The following is a 19397-nucleotide window of genomic DNA, read 5'->3' as shown; positions in this document are numbered from 1 at the left end:
GAGTGGATTGGACTGGATTGTCTTTAGAGCCCTCAATGACCACCCTGACTTTTAGCTCCTTCTAAGTTTGTAATTATTTTATTCACTTGTTTTCCATCTGCTCGCCTCCCCGCTCCCGCCCCCCCCCCCCCCCCCCCGCCTTGTCTGTGAGCTCCAGGAACAGCGTCCTACTCATTCTATTCATTGCCATCTCCCCAGAGCCTGGCACTGTGTCCTGCACTTAGTAGGCCCTTGGTAAGTATTAGCGGATGAAGGAAAGAATGAGAGGATAGTCCTCAGTTTTCTCAGAAATAGCTCCTGTGCTCTCTCCCTGGCCCCTCTTCCTTTCTCAGCCTGTGGGGCCCCATCCCTCCCTCTCTTCTGCCCTCCCTCCTTCTCACCTCCCAGGGCCGACTCAGGCCCTCCATCCGGCCTGCATTTTTCCGGGTTTGATATCATTTTTTCCACTCTCCCGGCTGCTGCCGGCTGCCTCTGCCAACTTTCCACAACTACAGCCCCTCCCCCATGACCACAGGCGGGGGACAGCTTGGGTGGGGGAAGACCCTCCTCCCTTCCCTTCCCCAGGCTGGAGTTGGGACGGGGAAATCAGTGCCATCGGTGCCTGGCTGGCAAGATGGTTGGGGGTGGGGGGTGAATGTTACAGCTGGAGGCTATGGCTTGCCTGCCCCTGCTTTACTTCCTTGGCACCCTGTTCCTGGTGGCACGGACAGGGCCCACGTGGGGCGGGGAGGGGCTGAGGCATCTGGAAGGGCAGCTGTTTGGGGGCAGTGGTGTCGGGAATCAGGGACACGTGGTCCAAACTGTTTATATCTTGTTCTCTTTTCCAATTAGTGACACCCCTTCACCTTAAGCTGGAAACTCCTTACCTGACCCCAAGACCCCATCCCCAGCCAGAAGCCTCACTACCTCCTACTTCCCGCACAGACATAGGAGAAGGCTGGGCCCTGGGGTCTCGTCCTCACCCTCCCTGGCTGGGTGACTCTGGGGTGTTCACTTCCCCTCTCTGGGCTTCAGTTTCTACATTCTGAAAAGTGAATGAGTTGGACTAAATTGGGGGTCCATCCTGGGGATAAGTGGATTGAGTTTCATGGAGTCTACTCCCCTTCCTTCCTTAAATTGTGTGCAAAATTGTGTTTGAAAGTCCATTTCCCCGGGGGCTCTATAGCTTTTTTTTTCTTTTTAATATATTTCATTGATTAAAAAAATTTTTTTTTATTGATTTCAGAAAGGGAGAGGGAGAGAGAGATAGAAACATCAATCAATGATGAGAGAGAATCATTGATTGGCTGCCTCCTGCATGCTCCCCAGTGGGGATCAAGCCTGCAACCTGGGCATATGCCCTGACCGGGAATCGAACCGGTGATCTCTTGGTTCCTGGGATGACACTCAACCGCTGAGCTACACACGGCTGGGCTATTTTATTGATTTTTTACAGAGAGGAAGGGAGAGGGATAGAGAGTTAGAAACATTGGTGAGAGAGAAACATCGATCAGCTGCCTCCTGCACACCCCCTTACTGGGGATGTGCCTGCAACCAAGGTACATGCCCTTGACCGGAATCGAAACTGGGACCCTTCAGTCCGCAGGCCGACGCTCCATCCACTGAGCCAAACCGGCTACGGCTCTATAGCTTTTTAACACATTCTCCAAGAGGACTGGATAATTGGGTACAGACTAGACTGACAAGATACAAATCCTGGCCACTTCACGTATAGCAGTTGTGTGATCCTGAGCAGGAGCCTTCACCGGCCTGTGCCTCGGTTTTCTAATTATTGAACGGGGGTTGTGAGGATTAGTTAACAGCTGTGACGTCTTAGTACACAGACAGTTCCCAACAAACACCAGCTATTCTATTGCCAGGATGCGTGCTAAACTTCTTTCCAGATACTATTTTATGACTCCATCACCTATAAAAACGGGCTAATGAGAAACTAAGAGGTCACCACACTTGACTGTGGTTGTTCGCCACTGTGTCTCCCTCAAAGACTGGGGTCCGGGTTGTGCCCAGTGGCTGGGAGAAGAGCTGAACGCACAGTAGTTCCAATGACTTTATTGACTGACCCTGACACAGGTCAGCAGGTAACCCCGTCTGTAGCCAGTGTAGATGGGAGAGCAGGAGGTGGAGATGCCCGGATGAACCCCAAAGACGTCTGGGCATTCAGACGGGACATCCTTGTAGTCTGTGGTGTTTTTTGGGGGGGTGGGAAGATGGGGGTAGTGTTTCTGAGGGTTGGCCAGAGCCCGAGGATAAAGGTTTTGTTTTTTACAAAAAGACACAAATCGTGTAAAAAAAAAAAGAAAATCCCCTACTGTGTGCCGAGCTTGGGCTTCGGGCCCCATAGTCTGTACATCGCTTCCGGTGGCGGAGGGGCCCCTGAAGCTGTGGCTCCGGGAGATGCTCTGGCCCGCAGGGCCGCGGGCAGGGAGGACCCACGACGCGCCCTCCAGGTCACTGCGCCGTGGCCCCGCGGTGGCCCCCTCGGTGGCGTCGGCAGAGCGTCGTGCACCCCAGTGTTCACCACCCTGGGCGGGCGGGCGGCCTCAGAGCACGGCCAGGTTGTGGCAGGACTTGGAGCGGGCCTTGAGGGCCCGGCGGCGGGCGCTGCGGGCTGTCAGGCGCGCCAAGAAGCGCCGAGCTCGCTGGCCGAAGCTCGCCCGCCGTCGAGGCGCGGGGGAGTCCCGGGTGCTGCCGTCCTGGCGGCGCAGGCGCAGCTGGCGCACCACGCCCTCGAAGAGCTCGGCCACGTTGTGCTGCAGGGTGGCTGAGGTCTCGATGAACTTGCAGTCGAACACGACAGCGCAGGCGCGTCCCTCTGGGAGGCGGGGACAGGCGGGCGTGGAGGAGGAGATAAAGGTAGGAAGCGGAGTGTTCAGTCTGGACGGGAAGCAGTGTTTTTCTTTCCCACAAGATTGTGCCAGGGCACTCAGAAATAAGTCAGATCTGGCTCGGAGGAAGTAGTTCACAGGCTAGGGACTGGTACGGGTGGCAGAGTGGGGTTGGGAAGACAGGGGAGCTGGGACTAGGTAGGGAAGAGTCTTGAATGCCAGGGAAGGAGTCTAATTTGTGCATCAGAATGATCTGGGGAGAGATTCTGATTCAGTAGGTTTGGGATGTGCTCTGGGAACCTGCATTTTAACAGAATCTCCTGGGATTGTGTTGCGGAGTTTGGGGGTCTGCTCACAAAGCATATGGTCTTCTATCTCCAGGATGCCCCTGGGCTGGGAGGCAGGGACCTGAGTTCTAGTCCTCCGTGGCTGGTGACCCAGTGGAACTGGCTTCTTCTCTCTCTGGGTCTCAGATTCCATAATTTTTAGATTGTTCCCTGTTGGTAGGGCCATTTTTAGATCTTTATGAGTCCCATCTGATATGTCAAACATTAAAATATTCCCACCTCACTTTAAGTACTATTTATATATACTAGTAACTTACACGTTTTGGTTGGCAGTTGCTGGATGGCACAATATCATGTTTTATAGACAATTAAAGCTTTCTGAATTTTGAATTTATAAATTCTCGCTCTATTTTGCAGCCAATAAGTGGATTTTTCAGGTCTCAATAGTTGAAAAGCCAGTAGGACTAGGCCTATCAGGCCTGGTGGATAAAGTGTCTCTGCCGAAGGGCATGGGAGAGCAAACGGGAATTTTTAAGCAAAGAAGTGACAAGGTCAGATCTGGTTCTGGGAAGCTGCGGCAGCTGTTGAGGAGAACTGATTGAGTGGGGATATAGAATTAGGGTGGGGGCTGGCCCAGGCTAAAGTGGAAATAGCGGAATGAGTCAGAGGCTATGGGAATGAGGTGAAGGGACTGTGGGGTGAAGGGAGGATTTTGGGACTGGTTTGGGGGAGTGCGAGAGGAGACAGGAACGGTTCCTAGCTTTCAGGCAGAGGCGAGGAGATGCAGAATGGGGGAGGTAGGTGGCAGGCAGTCCCTGAGAGGAAGACACTAGAGGAGGAACAGTGACAGTGGGGCTGAGAGGAATATGGAGAAGGAGGGTGGACCAGAGGGCTCACCTTCCACGGAGACTTCCCGGCAGCGTGCCAGGTCCGCCTTGTTGCCCACCAGGATGATGGGCACATGGTCCGCCTGATGTGTGCGCCTTAGCTGAATGCGGAGCTCAGAGGCGCTCTCGAAGCTGCCTCTGTCTGCGATGGAGTACACGATGACGTAGGCACTGCCCACCTGCAGGCAGGACTCCTGGCTCCAGCTTTCATCCTGTAGGGGAGGGACCCCAGGCCCATCCTCAGACGTTACCTAGGCCTGGGCTGAGAAAGGGGCTGGGATGGTTTAATGGGTGGGATGGAGCTAAGGTCTATACTTTGGACAGGTCTGAGGGACAAATTCTGCCATAATTCCCTGTTCTCCTCTCAAAGTAGTGATATACTGATCCTCTGTGAGCCTGTTAATCTGCTTGAAAAAATTGGGCTAATGACACTACCTCACTACATTCTCTCATTCATTGGTTCCTTCTGTAGGCTGGGCACTAGAGACCAAAAAAAAAAAAAAAAAAAAAGTTGGTTCCTCTTCCTGCTAAGGAGGGTTTGCTGTTCAGCTGTCCTGGCTTTGCCTGTTTAATGGGTTCAGGCATATTAGACAGTTCTTTTGGTCTGCAGTCTCCTCAAAAGAGAAAAAAAGGAAGGGAGAGAAGTGAGGATGGAGGCTGATTTCAAGGGAAGGCATTTTCAGGATGGTTCTAAAGAGATGAAGGAGCAACTGTGGGGTGTCAGGATAGGGGGTGGGAGAGGCACAGGCCATTTTAGAAAGTGGAGAACTTGCAAGTTTTTTGACCAAGGAAAGGAAAGAACTGGAATGATTTTGATACTCCATTTTGGATGGTGATCTGTTGTCAGGGACAGCACTCAGACTGGACCAGCTGGGTAACAACCTTATAAGGCACAGTTCTTGCCCTCCAAAAGCTCATGGCCTGGAAGGGAGGCTATGGAAATGGAGCGTTATGATGCACTGTGAGAAGTACCCATATGAAAGTAGCTGGAGAAGCCATGGGGGTGGGGGAGGGAGGCCAGAAGAACTCCACCTGGCGGAGTGTGGGAGGGTTCTCAGTGGACCTGTGAGTGGGATTTGAAAGGATGAGCAGGTGGAGCAGGAGAGGAGAGAGTGGGCAGGAGTGGGAAATAGTGAGTGTGGTGGAGGAATTGTTTGTGAGGAGGAAAGAAGCCAGACAAGTTATCTGATAACCAAGTAAGATAGATGAATAGAAAAGCATCAGATCCATCGTCAACAGCATTGTCAAAGGGGGTGAGTTTTCAAGAGCCATATCGATCCTTCCTCAGGTCAAATAACGGTGGGCTGAATCAATGGTTGAAGGTGCTCATTCTGGGTTTTCAACCTTGACTATGGACAGGTCCCTTCCTCCCTCTGGGTCTCAGTTTTCTCATCTGTTGAATGAGATGGTGAGTCTTGGCCATTCATTCATTCATTGCAGAAATATTTATGAAGAATTTGCTCTATGGTTAGGATCACAAAAGCCAGTTGCTGCCTGGCTTGGTGGGGAAGAATCTCTTGGGATGTGATTTTAAAATATAGATTCCAGGATTCTACTTATACAGGTTCTTATTCATGAGGTCTGGGGTGAGGCCTGAGAATCTGATTTTTAATTCTCTCTCCAGGTGACCCTGATGGTTAGATACTAGTAAGTGAGTGCACTACTGGATGAGCCAAAGGCTTACCCAGTTCTTTCAGATTCTGCCTCTCTGACTAGCCCAACGATGGAAGGAATGGAAGCTTATTCCAACAAGGCTGCTACTGTATGGGCCCTGTTTGGGAGCTGCCTTCACAGTCACTGACTAGGGACACTGGTTCAGTTTTCTTATTTCACTTGTAGGAAAACCAAGGGCCAGAGAAGAGAAAACTTTTTCATGGCCCAGCAGAGAGCTGGGCACACAATCCCAGTCCCTGCTTCTAGGCCAGTGCTCTTCCTCCTCCGTCTCCCAAATGGAACTCCCATGCTGATCACTCTTAATCCACTGGACGCTGCCCCATAGGATCCTCAAAGTAGCCCCTCCCTTACCAGCATCCAAAAAAATAGCCCCTCCCTTAGCAGCCTGTGAGCTCCATGGGGCCAGAAAACATGTCTACCTTATTCACTGCTGGGTCTCCAGTGTCCTGGCCAATGATATATACCCAGCAAGTGCTTTTGCTTGTTTTGTTTTTATCCTCACTGGAGGATATTTTTCCATTGATTTTTAGAGAGAGTGGAAGAGCGAGGGAAAGGCAGAGAAATACCGATGTGAGGGAAACACATAGTTGGTTGCCTCCTGCACGTGCCCTTGACCAGAATCGAACCGGGGACCCTTTGGTCCACAGGCCGACGCTCTCTCCACTGAACCAAACCGGCTAGGGCAGCAAGTGTTTCTTAATGAACAAATGGGTGAAGGAGTGGAACCTCAGCTGGAGGTTCAGAAGGTGATGCTCCCAGGGGAGCTGGCGGGGCTCTCCTAGTGCATAAAAGTTCAGGCTGTGGGTTCTCACCGATCTGGGTTTGAATCTCACTTGCTGAGAACTTTGGGCACATTATGTAACCTCTCTGAGCTTCCATTCCCTCATCATAGAATAGGGATCAGAAGAACACTCACTGCATAATTTTTGTCTTGGCTGAATGTCATAATATATGTCCAGTGTTTAGCGCAGGAAGAGGGTGCTACATAATGTCAGCTGCTGTTAAGAGCAGCAGCATCATCATTATGTTCATTTGGACCTGGGTTTCCTTTATGCTCGTTAAAAAGAACTGGCTGCACAGCTCCTTCATCCCCAGCCTTTGGGCCTGTCACTAGAGCTGTCAGCCATTTTTGTCCATCACCCGACGCTGCCCTCCTAAACCCTCTGTGGCCAGGCCCTCCCTGAGTTTTCGGCGGGGAACCTACTCCTTAGAGAGATGGAATCTCGGGTGATTTTTAGATCCTTCTCTTTGCTTGGTTGTATTTCTCCGGAGTTCTATAGTGAGCATGTACTACTTGTACAGCAAGAAAAACAGAAAACTCAGACCAGGTAAGAAAACCATAACAGGGACATGCCCCTGCCTGCTGCTCTCTTCCTGCTCGAGAAGGGGCTGGGAAGGACTCCCTTCGGTTTCCTTTCCCCTAGCTACTAAATTACAATGAACAAGAGTTGTCATTATTTATCATGCTTCATCCATGTTCAGCATGTGTTCACGCTCAAAACTGCTCAACTCTCTGAAGTTGTATAAGAACTTAAAGAAAACAGTTGGGCCGAAACCGGTTTGGCTCAGTGGATAGAGCATCGGCCTGCGGATTCAAGGGTCCCAGGTTTGATTCCGGTCAAGGGCATGTACCTTGGTTGCGGGCTCATCCCCAGTTAGGGGGTGTGCAAGAGGCAGCTGATAGATGTTTCTCTCTCATCGATGTTTCTAACTCTCTATCTCTCTCTCTTCCTCTCTGTAAAAAAAATCAATAAAATATATTAAAAAAAAAGAAAAAAAGAAAAAGAAAATGGTTGGTAAAGAAGGCAGGAATGACCGACCCATTTATCAGGTGAGGAAACTGAAGCTCAGAGCAGGTAAGTCAACTGCTCAAAGCCACACAACTGGTAAAAAAAAGAAAGGGGGTTGAACCTCAGAAATTTCGATGCTAAATTCGGCGTTCCTTCCTCTGCACAAGGTAGGCGAGTGGAGTGGGATGAGGGGGCTAAAACGAGGGGGAGGCTTGCAGGGGAAGAAGCACATCCTGGGATGGCTGTGGAGAGGGGACCAGAGGAGTGAGAAAAGGAGGTGAAGGTCATGAGGTTCTGACTTTGGTTGGAAAGGCTGCTTAGGAGCTGTGGGTTTTGGAGGGGTCTGGTACGAGGCTCAGCACCCATCTCCCCAAATCCTGCTTGTGCCATACCAGTTTCTCAGCCTCCCAGGTGTCCATGACCAGCAGTGTGGTGTCTTCTCCATCCACTGTGAGGGTCCTCTCGTACACGTCTTCTGTAATGGAGGGGAGAGCTGGATCTCAGGGCAGGCCTGGGGAGGATGCGGCTCCCCAGCCCCTCTTTATGGTCCCTGCACCCCCTCTACTTCTCCTTGTGGTGCCTGTTTCTCCTGATAGGCCAAGAAGCTCCAGGAGGAGGAGCCCATGTCTCCCAGCTGCCAGCATAGTATGAGGCGCACAGTAGGTGCTGAGACAGCGTTGGTGGTGGTGGTTATTGCTGACTGAACGAGTGTGGGGTGGTGGGGTTAAAGTTGGGCTGGGAATTCCCCAGTCCTGCTCTGTCCCTGGCTTACTGTATACTTCAGGCAGGTCATGTTACCCTCTCTGGGCCTCAGTCTCCCCATTTGTCACACCGACCGGTGCACATATGCACACCTCTCGCATGGGTTCTCACTCTCAGAGAGGCAGAGCCTGGAGAAAGGGCCTGGCTAGTGTCCCCACCTTCTCTCTGCTTTTAACCAACTCCCCACCCCACTCACCCTAGTCCTCTCCGCCAGTCCTGCAAACACCTTCATTTCCCCCGTCCTTTCCCCATCCCCCATCATCCTAGGGCCTCTGCTCTTGGGAATACAGGAACCCAGGGCCAGGGACTTGGCGTCTGAGAGTCTCCATTTTGGGCAGGATTTTAGTTTTGCCACAGGGGTGGTTATCTAGGGAGCTGGGGTGATCCAAGAGTCAGGGGAGAGCCGGGGCTAGGGGTTTCTAAGCGAGGTGCAAGTCCACCATTTCTTTATACTTGAGTCTCAATCCCACATCTGTCACCCATGAACACTGGCAGAATTCTCACCATTCAAGGCATCCCTCTGCCATAGCCATTGTGCAGGCTGTGCCCTGCGTGACTCTGGGGGGCACACGCACGTCATCGTCTGTGCGAATGACGCCCCATGAGCTGAGCAGGGCCTGAGCTGTTCAACTGTTCCCGGCCGCCTGGTGCCCTGGTCACTCCTTTGGCCACAGCCCAGCCCAGCCCGGCGTCCCTACCTCCCAGCTGTTCGTGGAGCTCCCGCTCCGGCCTCCCCGCGAAGAGGCTGGCCAGGCTGGTCTTCCCCACGCCGGGGTCTCCCAGCAGCACCACGCGGTAGAGGGCCTCCCAGGAGCCTTCAGAGTCGCTGGATTCAGAGGACCAGCCGTCGGGGGCAGGTGCAGGTTGCTGGCGGGGAGGGTTGAGGGAGGCCGACTGGCCCAGCCGTGGGTGCCGGGATTGTGTGGAAGCGGAAGGCGCCGCGCACAGGCCAGGCTGGCGGCCCCGGGAGGCCAGGGGCAGCGGGGTGCTGGCTCGCCGTCGCAGGGGCGTCTTTGCTTCTTGCTGGGTGTTTAGTGTCATCCTCGGGAGGGGGACGTGGCTCCTTCCTTCCTCCTTCTGTGAGGAAGAAGGGGGGTGGGCGGTGAGCAGGTGCTGCGAGCCCCTTCTGCAGGGCCCTGAGGTGGCTTCCTCCAGCCCCTCTGGTCCAAACGGGAGGAGCGGGCCCTCCCTCCTTGGGGCGGGGGCTTTCCGGCTTCAGGCCCAGGGTCTGCCTGGGTCAGGCTGGGAGGGTGAGTGTGCAAGCTGTGCACACACATGTATGCACCCCCAGAGGCCGGTGATCCCCTCCCCCAAGACACACGGACAGCAGAGGGGCAGCAGCGAGGGGATGTCCCCACGAGCACGCACACACTGTGTGCACAGACCTGCCTCCCCACTCAGAACACGAGACCCACGTTCGGAAAGGATGTGAATTGCCCGGTGCGCCCCTTCCCACAGGTCTCGGCCCCGCGGTTGGGAGATTGGGGGAATGGAGGAGGGGTAAGGGCCCCCGGGGAGGGCTCACTTCCGCCGCCCCGCCTCCAGAGGGCTGAGGGAGAGGCAGGGGTGGGTGGGCTGGGACTCGGAAGCGCATGGGGGTCTGGGGGTGCCCTCCGCGGTAACCCGAGCGCCCCGGTGCCATGGGAACGGCGTGTCCGGCCCGCCCCCTACGTGAAAAATTCAGCAGCGGCTGGCACTGCCTCCAGGGGCTGTCGGGGGGCGGGGGCTCCGGGGCTGCGGGGGGCCAGGCTCGGTGACAGGACAGGGTCCTGGCCGGGGGCGGAGAGGGGACCTCCGGGGCCGGGAGCGCCTGTGCCATGCTCCGAGTCCGAGTCCCAACTTGCCCAGCCCCGGGCCCTGGTGGTGAGTCCCCTGATCCGGGCGGGGATCTTGTCCGGGGCTACCCAGCCCTCTGGGCCCCAGTTGGAAGGACCCTCACCCCTGGGATGCGAGTTCGAGGCCCCCCTCGCCCCGCCTGCCCGCAGAACCCCCCCATGCAGGCGCCGGGCGAACTCCGCTCCAACTTGGCTAAGTTGGCGGCGGGCGGCGCGGGCCTTTACCTCGGCTTGGGGAGGGGTCCAGGGTCCCCGGCCCGCAGCTGCCGGGCGCTCCAGGCTGTCCCACCGCCGCGGCGCGCAGCCCCTCCGGCCTGTGCCGCCCCGCCGCCCCGCCGCCCCGGCGGGGGAGGAGCCGCGACCCCGCCCCGTCCAGCCCCGCCCCAGCGGGACAGCCCCGGGGTCCCCGCCCCGAGGCCTTGGCCGCCGAGTGACTCCACGCAGGGGTCAGCTGACCCGCCCCCTCACGGCCTTTGTCTAGGGTGGCGGTGGCGGTGGCGGTGTCGGGGTGGGGGCCAGAGAGAGGGAGGAAGTGGGTCTGGATCATCTGTGCACCCACAGCTACCCACTCCAGCGATGGGGCGCCCGACAGCCTTGGTCCTTCCAAAAACCACTTGGGGAGCTTGTGGACTGTTCAGAACCCCAGGCCCCACCCCAGGCAGATGCCGCCGTCCGGGGAGGGGTTCGGGGATCTGCGCTTTACACACGGGCCCAAGCGACCCTGGTGCAGAGTTCACGGACTCCGCTTCCAGAAACCCTCTGCTTTGCACGGACGGACGGAGAATTAATTTTGGAAGGCGGCGTGAGGGCGGAGGGGAGTCCAGGAAGCCTGCGCTGGGGAGTTCTGAATACCTTATTTTTGCATCATTCATTCACTCACCAAATTCTAGGTGCGGCACCCTAGGAAGCTAGGGCTGTCCTGGACCTGGAAGAACGGCTGTCCACTCTCCCGTTCATACTTATTGAGCCCTGTGCCTGCCTGGCCTGGTCTGAGCACTCTGCCTGGATTCGTAGCTCATTTCATCCCCAGGCAACACGGAGGATGAACATACCCAGGCTTACCTGGGCCTGCGACCCAGGAGCCTCTCAGCCTCCGGTTCCTTTCCATCACGGGTCCATAGCTTTTTTTTTTTTTTTTTTTTTAAATCTTTTCTTTTCCCAGGCATGTAGGCGGAGGAAAGAGACACTGTGGTCTTGGTTACAGAAGAGAAGTTGGCTGTAGGGAAGGGAGTTTGGCCATCCGTGGGCCAGGATCTAAGCTCTGGGGGAGGGTGCTTCCGTTTAGGTCAGGAGGGGCTGGAGCAGGTGTGTACGTGAGGCCCCGGGGGACTGGCTGTACCTGTGGGTGGGGCGCTTTGTCATGGCTGAAGGGGTCCAAGTGTCCAGCTCAGGGCAACTCCCACCGCAGCGGGGCCCTTTCACGCCTGGCTTCCTTCTGTGGCCTGGCCCTCTAAGCTCTCCTTCCCCACCTCCCAGATGGGCTGGGAGTGGTGCAGTCATACGTTGTCTGGGAGTGAGGCAAGTTCAAGTCCCAGCTCCACCTCTGTTCTTTGGATTTTGGTTTCTTTCTTTCTTTTTTTAATTCTCACCCGAGGTGGGGGTGGGGTGGGGAGACCCTCACCCAAGGATATTTTTTTCCATTGATTTCCAGAAAGACTGAAAGGGAAGGAGGAGGGGGAGAGAGAGAGAGAGAGAGAGAAACATCAACATGAGAGAGACACATTGATTGGTTGCCTCCCACAGGTGCTCCCACAGGAGCGGGGGGACCCGCAACTGAGGTGCATGCCCTTGACTGGAATCAAACCCTCTACTCTTTGCCAGTGCTCTAACCACTGAGCAACCTGCCAGGGCTGGATTTCTGTTTCTTTATTTAAAACTCAAATCTGCAAGTATTTGGTGACAGAAGATGATTTGACTTCGGGTGGTAGACACACAATGCAATATACAGATCATGTATCATAGAAATGCATACTTGAAGCTTATATGATCCTATTAACCAATGTCACCCCAATAAATTTAATAAAAAAATAAATAAATTAAAGCTCTAGCCGGTTTTGCTCAGTGGATAGAGTGTCAGCCTTCGGACTGAAGAGTCCTGGATCCAATTCTGGTCAAGGACACATGCCCGGTTTGCGGGCTCAATGCCCACTAGGGGGCGTGCAGGAGGCAGCCGATCAATGGTTCTCTCTCATCATTGATGTTTCTATCTCTCTCTCCCTCTCCCTTTCTCTCTGAAATCAATGAAAAAAAATATATATATAAAAATAAATTAAAAAATAAAGGGAAAAAATAAAACTGAAATCTAAACAGGTTACACCTTTGCTACAAAACTTCCAACTGTCTACAATAGAAAAGCCTGACCTGGGTATTCAAGGCCCATTGTAAATAAAAGCAGGGCAAGGGGTTAGCGTAGTGGTGCAGGTGGGGTGGTGGGAGAGGTGAAAGGTCTCGAAAAAGTTAAAAAAAATTTTATTTCAAATGTACATGACAGTGAAAGAATAATATAAGAAACAACTCGAGCTTTTAAAAAACATAGTATTATGGAAAAATGGAAACATGCAAACATACAGAATAGTGTAATGATGTGAGTTTTAAAAAGAAACTGTCCTTTCAGGGTCATTTCCAATCTCCTCTCAACAAATTCCTTGCTCTGGCCGTGCCCCACACTTCAGGCACATTATGTTTCTTCTGCCTGGAATACTTTCCTCTCCTCATCTTTCAAGATGCAACTCAGATGCCTGTGTCCCAGACGCTGTTCTAAGCTCTGCACACATATGATCGATCTCCGGGGTTCTCAACTTCAGCAGTATGCTCAAATCAGTCGGAGGGCTTCTTACGCCACAGCTTGCTGAGACCCACTCCCGAGCTTTTGATTCAGTAGATTTGGGTAGAGCTTGAGAATTTTCACTTTTAACAAGCCCCAGGTATTTCCTGCTGCTGCTTGCGGGTCTGGGTGCCACACTTTGTATTATTACTATTTTAAATATATTTTTATTAATTTCAGAGAGGAAGGGAGAGAGAGAGAGAGAGAGAGAGAGAGAGAGAGAGAGAGAGAGAGAGAGAAACATTAATACTGAGAATCATTGATTGGCTGTCTTTTGCACACCCCACACTGGGGATCAAGCCTGCAACCTGGGCATGTGCCCTGACCGGGAATTGAACTGTGACCTCCTGGTTCATAGGTTGACGCTCAACCACTGAGCCACACCAGCTGGGCCACACTTTGTACTATTTTGTTTAATCTTCTAAATGAGTTAGGTAACAATGACTCTCTGTTTGCGGGGAGCTATTACTCCTCTCACTTCCTGCATAGGCCTGAATGCCTGCTGTTTGGACAGCTCAGTGCGTTCTGGTTTCACCTCCTTGGCTCCAGGAAGGGAATCCTCCGTGCAGTTAGCTTTGCAAGGGGGGCTTGTGATCTTTCCTAGGTGATAGCCTGGGGCTCAGAGAGGCTCAGTGACTTGTCCAAGGTGTCACAGCCGTTAGAGGGAGTCGCTGGCAGTGAAGCAGGTCTCTCTGAAGCCAAGGCTGTCCCTCCCCTCTCAGGTGGGGAAGCTGTCCAGTTTCTGACCCCAGACTTGCTTCAGGAAATTCTGTCCCCAGTTTCAGAGCTCAGCAACCTCTGGAAGGTGTGTCCAGCCAGGTCCCCACATAGCTGGCTGAGGTCCAGCTGCACCCTTGAGACCACAAGGCCTCAGACTCCCACTTAAGTCTCCTGCGGCCCACACTCGGCCTTGATCTGCAGTTGAATAAAGGCTGGGCCCCCGGCAGCCAGGGTTGGTGGGCTTGGCTCCTCTCCTCTCGTGTTCTCTCCCCAGTGGCCTCCCAGGAGCCCTCTGGCCATGACACAGCTGCTTCTGCTCATTGTGTTTCTCCTGGTCCTGGGTCATGTGCCTCCAGGTAACATCGTGTGTGTGTGTGTGTGTGTGTGTGTGTGTGTGTGTGTGTGTGTGTAGAAACAAGGAGTAGGTTCTCAGCTCCTGGGGAACAGAGGAGGCCTGGACCAGTGTTTAAATTCTGGCCCCATCACTGGCTTTCTGGGCAGCTTAGAATGGGCTGCTAGATGAGCCTGCACCTCAGTTTCCTAATCTTTAAAATGGGATTCACTCAACAAATGTTCATTTGAAAAATATTTACTGTGTGCCAGGCACTGTTACAGTGCTGTGGATCCAGTAGTGAGAGAAAGCATGGAGTTGATATTTTAGTTAGTGGGGACAGAAAATAAATGACCAAATAAGCATATACTATTTCAGGTGGTCCTAAGAGCTAAGAACAAACGCAGGGCAAGGGGTTACTGTGGTGTGTGCATGGGGTGGTGGAAGAACTGAAAGGTCTCTGATACGTTTTTAAGTTTTTAGTTCAAATGTACCTGAAAGAATAATATAAGGAACACGTGAGCTTTAAAAAACCTTTTATTATGAAAAAATGTAAACATGCAAAAATAGAGAATGATGTAATGATGTGAGTTTTAAAAAGAAATCCTTTTGAGAAAGCTTCAAACCTAAATTTAAAAACATGGCATAGGTCCGGGTGAGACCATGTGTCCCTGGATCCGGGTGAGGCCTCGTGCACCTAGGCCCGGGTGAGGCCACGTGCCCCTGGGTCTGGGAGAGGCCAAGCGTCCCTGGGTCCGGGTGAGACCATGTGTCCCTGGATCCGGGTGAGGCCTCGTGCCCCTTAGTCCGGGTGAAGCCGTGCCCCTGGGTCCGGCCGAGACCAAACCAGAGGGAGTCGGACCTCCGTTACCACCATTTGTCCACCATCCAGAGCTAAGGGGTCAGTGCTGACATGTACACATAAGGAACTGGTGGACATTGAAATTGGGTCTCAAAAGAACTGTTGGTCCAGAAAGAAACTCACTACAGACTGATTCATTTGCCTGTCAGCATAACTATTATTGCTTGTCTCACATTCAGTTCTCATAAGTATATATCTAGTGACATATGATCTCGCTCATCTAGGGGAAATGATGAACAACATAGACTGAGGAACAAGAACAGAACCAGAAGCAAGGAGGCATCGATCGGACTATCGGGCCTCAGAGGGAGGATAGGGGAGGGTGGGGGGAGGGGGAGAGTTCAACCAAAGGACTTGTATGCATGCATATGATCCTATCCAACGGTTAAGTTCAACAGGGAGTTGGGGCATGCGTGGGGAGGGGGGGGATGGGAATGGGGGGATGAGGACAAATATGTGACACCTTAATCAATAAAGAAATTTAAAAAGAAAAAATAAAAACATGGTATAGAAAACTCGCTGTGTCCATTACCCAACCTCAACAATTATCACCTTGAACCAATCCTGTTTTGTTGTTCCCTTGCCCCTTCTGCCCAGTGAATTGTTTTGAAGTAAATTTCAGATCTCTTATCATTTTAGATAAGGTAGGTTTGAGCAATGATCCGACTACAGTGAGAATACAGCAGGCTTCTGATTAACGTTGTTTGGTTGTAAAGCTGATGAGGTGCTGTAGGAACTTAACTCTTGTATATATCAATTAGCCTGTGGCAAACTTGGGGTCTTTATACATTTCATTTAAAGTCACAGAACCTATTGATGGTGTTAAGTGAGGACTTACTGTATAAGAATGATCATCCCAGACAGGGGGAGCAGCAAGGATGAAGGAGGCAGGAGGGCGATAGATGATAAATAGCTAGGGGGGAGAGAGAGAGAGAGAGAGAGAGAGAGAGAGAGAGAGAGAGAGAGAGAGAGAGAGATGTTTCAGGAGCAGCGAGGAGGCCAGTGTGGCTGGAGTGGGAGCACAAGAAGAAAAGTGGAGGGAGATGAAGTCAAAGGAAGGGATAGCAGATCATGTCGGAGAAAATAGCAGCTGTATCTCAGGGTGGTTGGAAGGTTGAAATGTGATGATGTGTTAACAGTAGTCGTTGTAGGAACTGCCTTCAGCTGGGAGTCAGGGTCTTGGGTTCTGGTACCAGCCCCACCTCTTACTGGGTCAGAGAAGTTGGGCAAATCCCTTCCTTTCTTTATCTGTAAAATGAGAGGGTTGGCCTAGAATGAGCCTTGGTTGCTTGAACTCGCTAAGCTGTCATTCTGATAAACTCACTTGGCATTTATTGAGTATTTACTACCTGCCAGCCACTGTGCTAAAATGATTAAAGCCCCCATCACCGCCCTCTGAGGAGGGATGCACAGATGAGGAATGTGAGGCCCAGGCCACGCGGCTGGGAAATGGCAGAGCTGGAATTTGGACTCAGGGGGTCTGAGCTGGGTGCACACCACACCGTTAATCGGCATACTACAGATCCTCTTCGGCGTGTGGGTTCTCTGCCTCATAGAGATGTTGAGATCAGCTCTGTATCATTCTAAGTTCTCTACCTTGGCAAGATAAAAGGATGGGCTGGTCAACAGGGCTGAATAACACCCATGGGTGTCGTGTGAAGATGCTGTGGAATCTCTTTTAACTCAGGGAGCGGCACTGCTCCCCTCCACCTCCCATTCAGCCCCAGTTCTTCTGAGTTGCCGGGTCGCCTGTGTAGAAATATCGCTGTAACAGACAGGCCTTGTAGAAGTGGTCCTCCTCCCTCCCCACTTCCCCACACCCGCCCTGATTGGCAATTGGGCACCCATTACTTCCTTCCGGGCACTCACCACCTCTACTGCCAGTGCCTCCTGTTTGCTGAATGAATAAAGGCAGATGCTTCCCCACCCCCTGCTGTGACCAAAGACCCGCAGAGAGGGTACAGGTCCTAGTCCCCCAAAGCCTTACCATTTATGGAAATTCTTTCACTGAATTTTAATATTAAACAGGTCCGTAAGTGTGTGAGGCAGGTAATGTTAAAGGCTATGAGTTTGGATTCTGGAGCCAGATCGCCTGAGTTTGAATCCTCGCTCTGCTCCTTAATGGCCGTGTAACCGTGGGAAAAGTTGTTAATCTTTCTGTGCCTCAGTTTCCTTAACTGTATAACAGGGGTTGTTATACAGTTAAGGAAAGACCAACTACAATCATACAGCGTTATTTTGAAAAGTGCTTAGAGTATACCTGGGGTGTGGATTAATCTGGACAAGAAATTGGTCTCTAACTTATAACCAGTGGTCTAACTTGTGACCTGTGGGCTAACCTGAACTGAGATCTGTGATCTAAATTGTAACTAGTTGTCTCTGGTAGTCTAGCCTGTTACCTCTAGTCTAACCCTTGACCTGTGGTCAGAGCTCATGTACTGGGGCCTAACTTATGACCTGTGGGCTGCTCTATGGCCAGTCATCTAACAAATGACAAGAAAGCGAACTGGTAACTTATGATCTAACCTGGGCCCTGTGCACTAACTTGTGGTCAGTGGTCTCACCTGTGACCTGTGGCCTCACCTTTGACCCGTAGTCATGTACGTGAACAGTGGCCTAACCTGTGACCCCCGGGCTCTTCTGTGACCTGTGGCCTTCCTCTTCACAGGGAGAAGTGAATTCAAGCGGTGCTGGAATGGCCAAGGAGCCTGCCGGACTTACTGCACCAGGCACGAGACCTTCATGCACCTGTGCCCGGATGCCTCCCTGTGCTGTATCCCCTACGGCATCAAGCCTGCAGCGCCCCACAAGCCACAGAATGTGTAGCTGGTTCTGGGGCCGGCACACTTGCTCTTCATAAAATACATGCTGCCCGTGGTCTCCTCTTGCTGCTTGCTCACCACCCTCTGCCCCCACCTCCTCCAGGGCTGGGGAGGGGAGAGCGGGGCGGCCCATGATATAGATGGGTGGTGGAGGGAGTGAAGTGCCCAGGAGAGAGGGCATTAATGACCATTGGAAATGGTGCTGGTCTTGCCTGTATCACATTTGCTCTGTCCAACTTGGGAAAAAATTGCTCAGTTTCCCTCAGCCTCCCCAGTCTTCTTGTCCATAAAGTGGGGATAATTATAATATCAGGAGATTAGAACTTTATAGAAGGATTGCAAGAAGAAAGGTAGAGTTCATAATAGGAATTAATGGTAATCACAAGAACTAACAAGAAAGTGAGTCAATTATAATAAGAATTATTCATAGAGTTAAAACCACATTTCCGGCATGCAGAACGAGGTGGTGCATTAGGCTTGACAGGTAGATCCTACTGAGAGGGAAAGGACTTTCCTATGTTCCTTTATCTCCTGTCTGAGCATTTTAAGAGCCTGCCTGCCCAGGTAGGAAATAAGGATTTTATGAGAGCAGAGTTTTCACAGAAACAGGGAGGAGCAATAGAGGAAAACGCTGCCCTCCTAGGCCCAGGGGACTGTGGGGACTGCAAGTCAGGGAGAAGCCATGAGCAGAGTCGGGGAGGTGGGTGGACAGACACGCATTCTAACCTTCCTGTATCAGGGTTGTGTTTGGCTGAAAAAACAGAAAAACTTCTTTTTCTCACGTAAACAATCTGGAGGAGGAGGAGCCCTGGCTGGGTGGCTCCGTTGGTTGAAGCGCTGTCCCTACACCGAAAGGTTGAAGGTTCAATTCCCAGTACTGGAGGCAACCGATAGATGTTTCTCTTTCTCTCTCTCTGTCCCATGAGGATTAAAAATAAAATCTGGAGGTAGGTAGCAACCATGTCAGGGCAAGCATCTTTGGGGTCCTCTCGGGTCACATAACTTCAGGCCTCATATCATTGTTTAACTTGAAAGCAAGAAGTGGGGGGAGGGTCGGCATGGGGTAGTTTCTCACTTTTATCTGGGAAACAAAAGCTTGCCCTGGAAGCTCCCTCACAGACTTCTCCTTACCTTCCATGGGCCAGCCTGTGTCACAGGGCTGCTCCTGACACAGGGAAGGCCGGGGAGGGAAGGGTTTAGCTGTTCCAGCCTCCAGCATAGACTTCAGCTTGGGAGGAAGGCAGTTGAGGGACCCTCAGTGTTGGCCCATCTTCACCCTGAGATGGAGCCCAGAAGGGGGCACGCGTGTGGGATACGTTGAGAGGAACCCCAAGGGCGGAGAGGCTGTTGTCCACTGTCCTCTGAGACTTTTCAGAGAAGCCTGGGGTAGAGGTGGAGTAGGAGAAAGGACGCTGCGTGGCCAGGCTGCGAAAGGAGCAAAGGAGCGGGGGAGTTCAAAATACCCAACATCAGACCATCCGAAGGGGTGCTGAGCAGAGTCTTGGAGGCGATCTGCTGTGCCACGTGTTAACCCTTTGGTTTCTGGTATGAGAGGGACCTGGGGATATGCCAGAGGCAGCTGGAGTGGAGGAGGAGAGACTGCAGCTCTTTCCCAGCCAGCGGGGAGCGTTCCATGAACCTAACAACGAAGCGTGGACCTGCATCTCAGTCCTGCTCTTGAACCTCCCTTAGGTTCTGAAGACGCTGACCTGGGAGCCACAAGGCCTGTTTTAGGACCCACCTGGTGGGGGCAAGGTGGACTTGGTCCAAGGTGGTCA

The 19397-nt window shown here is 52.6% G+C and overlaps 2 protein-coding genes across 2 annotated transcripts; one reads left to right on the top strand and one right to left on the bottom strand.

Moving 5' to 3' along the window:
* Positions 1-2042: 2042 nt before the first annotated feature.
* REM1 (RRAD and GEM like GTPase 1) lies at positions 2043-10377 on the bottom strand. Its single transcript, XM_008140975.3, has 5 exons — positions 10286-10377; positions 8924-9302; positions 7856-7938; positions 4010-4211; positions 2043-2812 (listed from the first exon to the last, which is right to left on the bottom strand). Exons 2-5 carry the CDS (start codon positions 9264-9266, stop codon positions 2541-2543), a joined length of 900 nt encoding a protein of 299 aa, XP_008139197.2. The 5' UTR covers positions 9267-9302; positions 10286-10377; the 3' UTR covers positions 2043-2540.
* Positions 10378-13902: 3525 nt separating this feature from the next.
* On the top strand, positions 13903-17623 carry DEFB124 (defensin beta 124). The gene is made up of 2 exons (XM_028144644.2): positions 13903-13960; positions 17466-17623. The coding sequence occupies exons 1-2, from the start codon at positions 13903-13905 to the stop codon at positions 17621-17623; spliced, it is 216 nt and encodes a 71-aa protein (XP_028000445.1).
* Positions 17624-19397: the final 1774 nt, after the last annotated feature.

The sequence above is a fragment of the Eptesicus fuscus genome, chromosome 12 (assembly GCF_027574615.1).
Source record: "Eptesicus fuscus isolate TK198812 chromosome 12, DD_ASM_mEF_20220401, whole genome shotgun sequence".
Classification (NCBI taxonomy): Eukaryota; Metazoa; Chordata; class Mammalia; order Chiroptera; family Vespertilionidae; genus Eptesicus; species Eptesicus fuscus.
The sequence above is the reverse complement of the archived record's forward strand: the minus strand, read 5'-3'. Positions and strand labels throughout refer to the sequence as shown.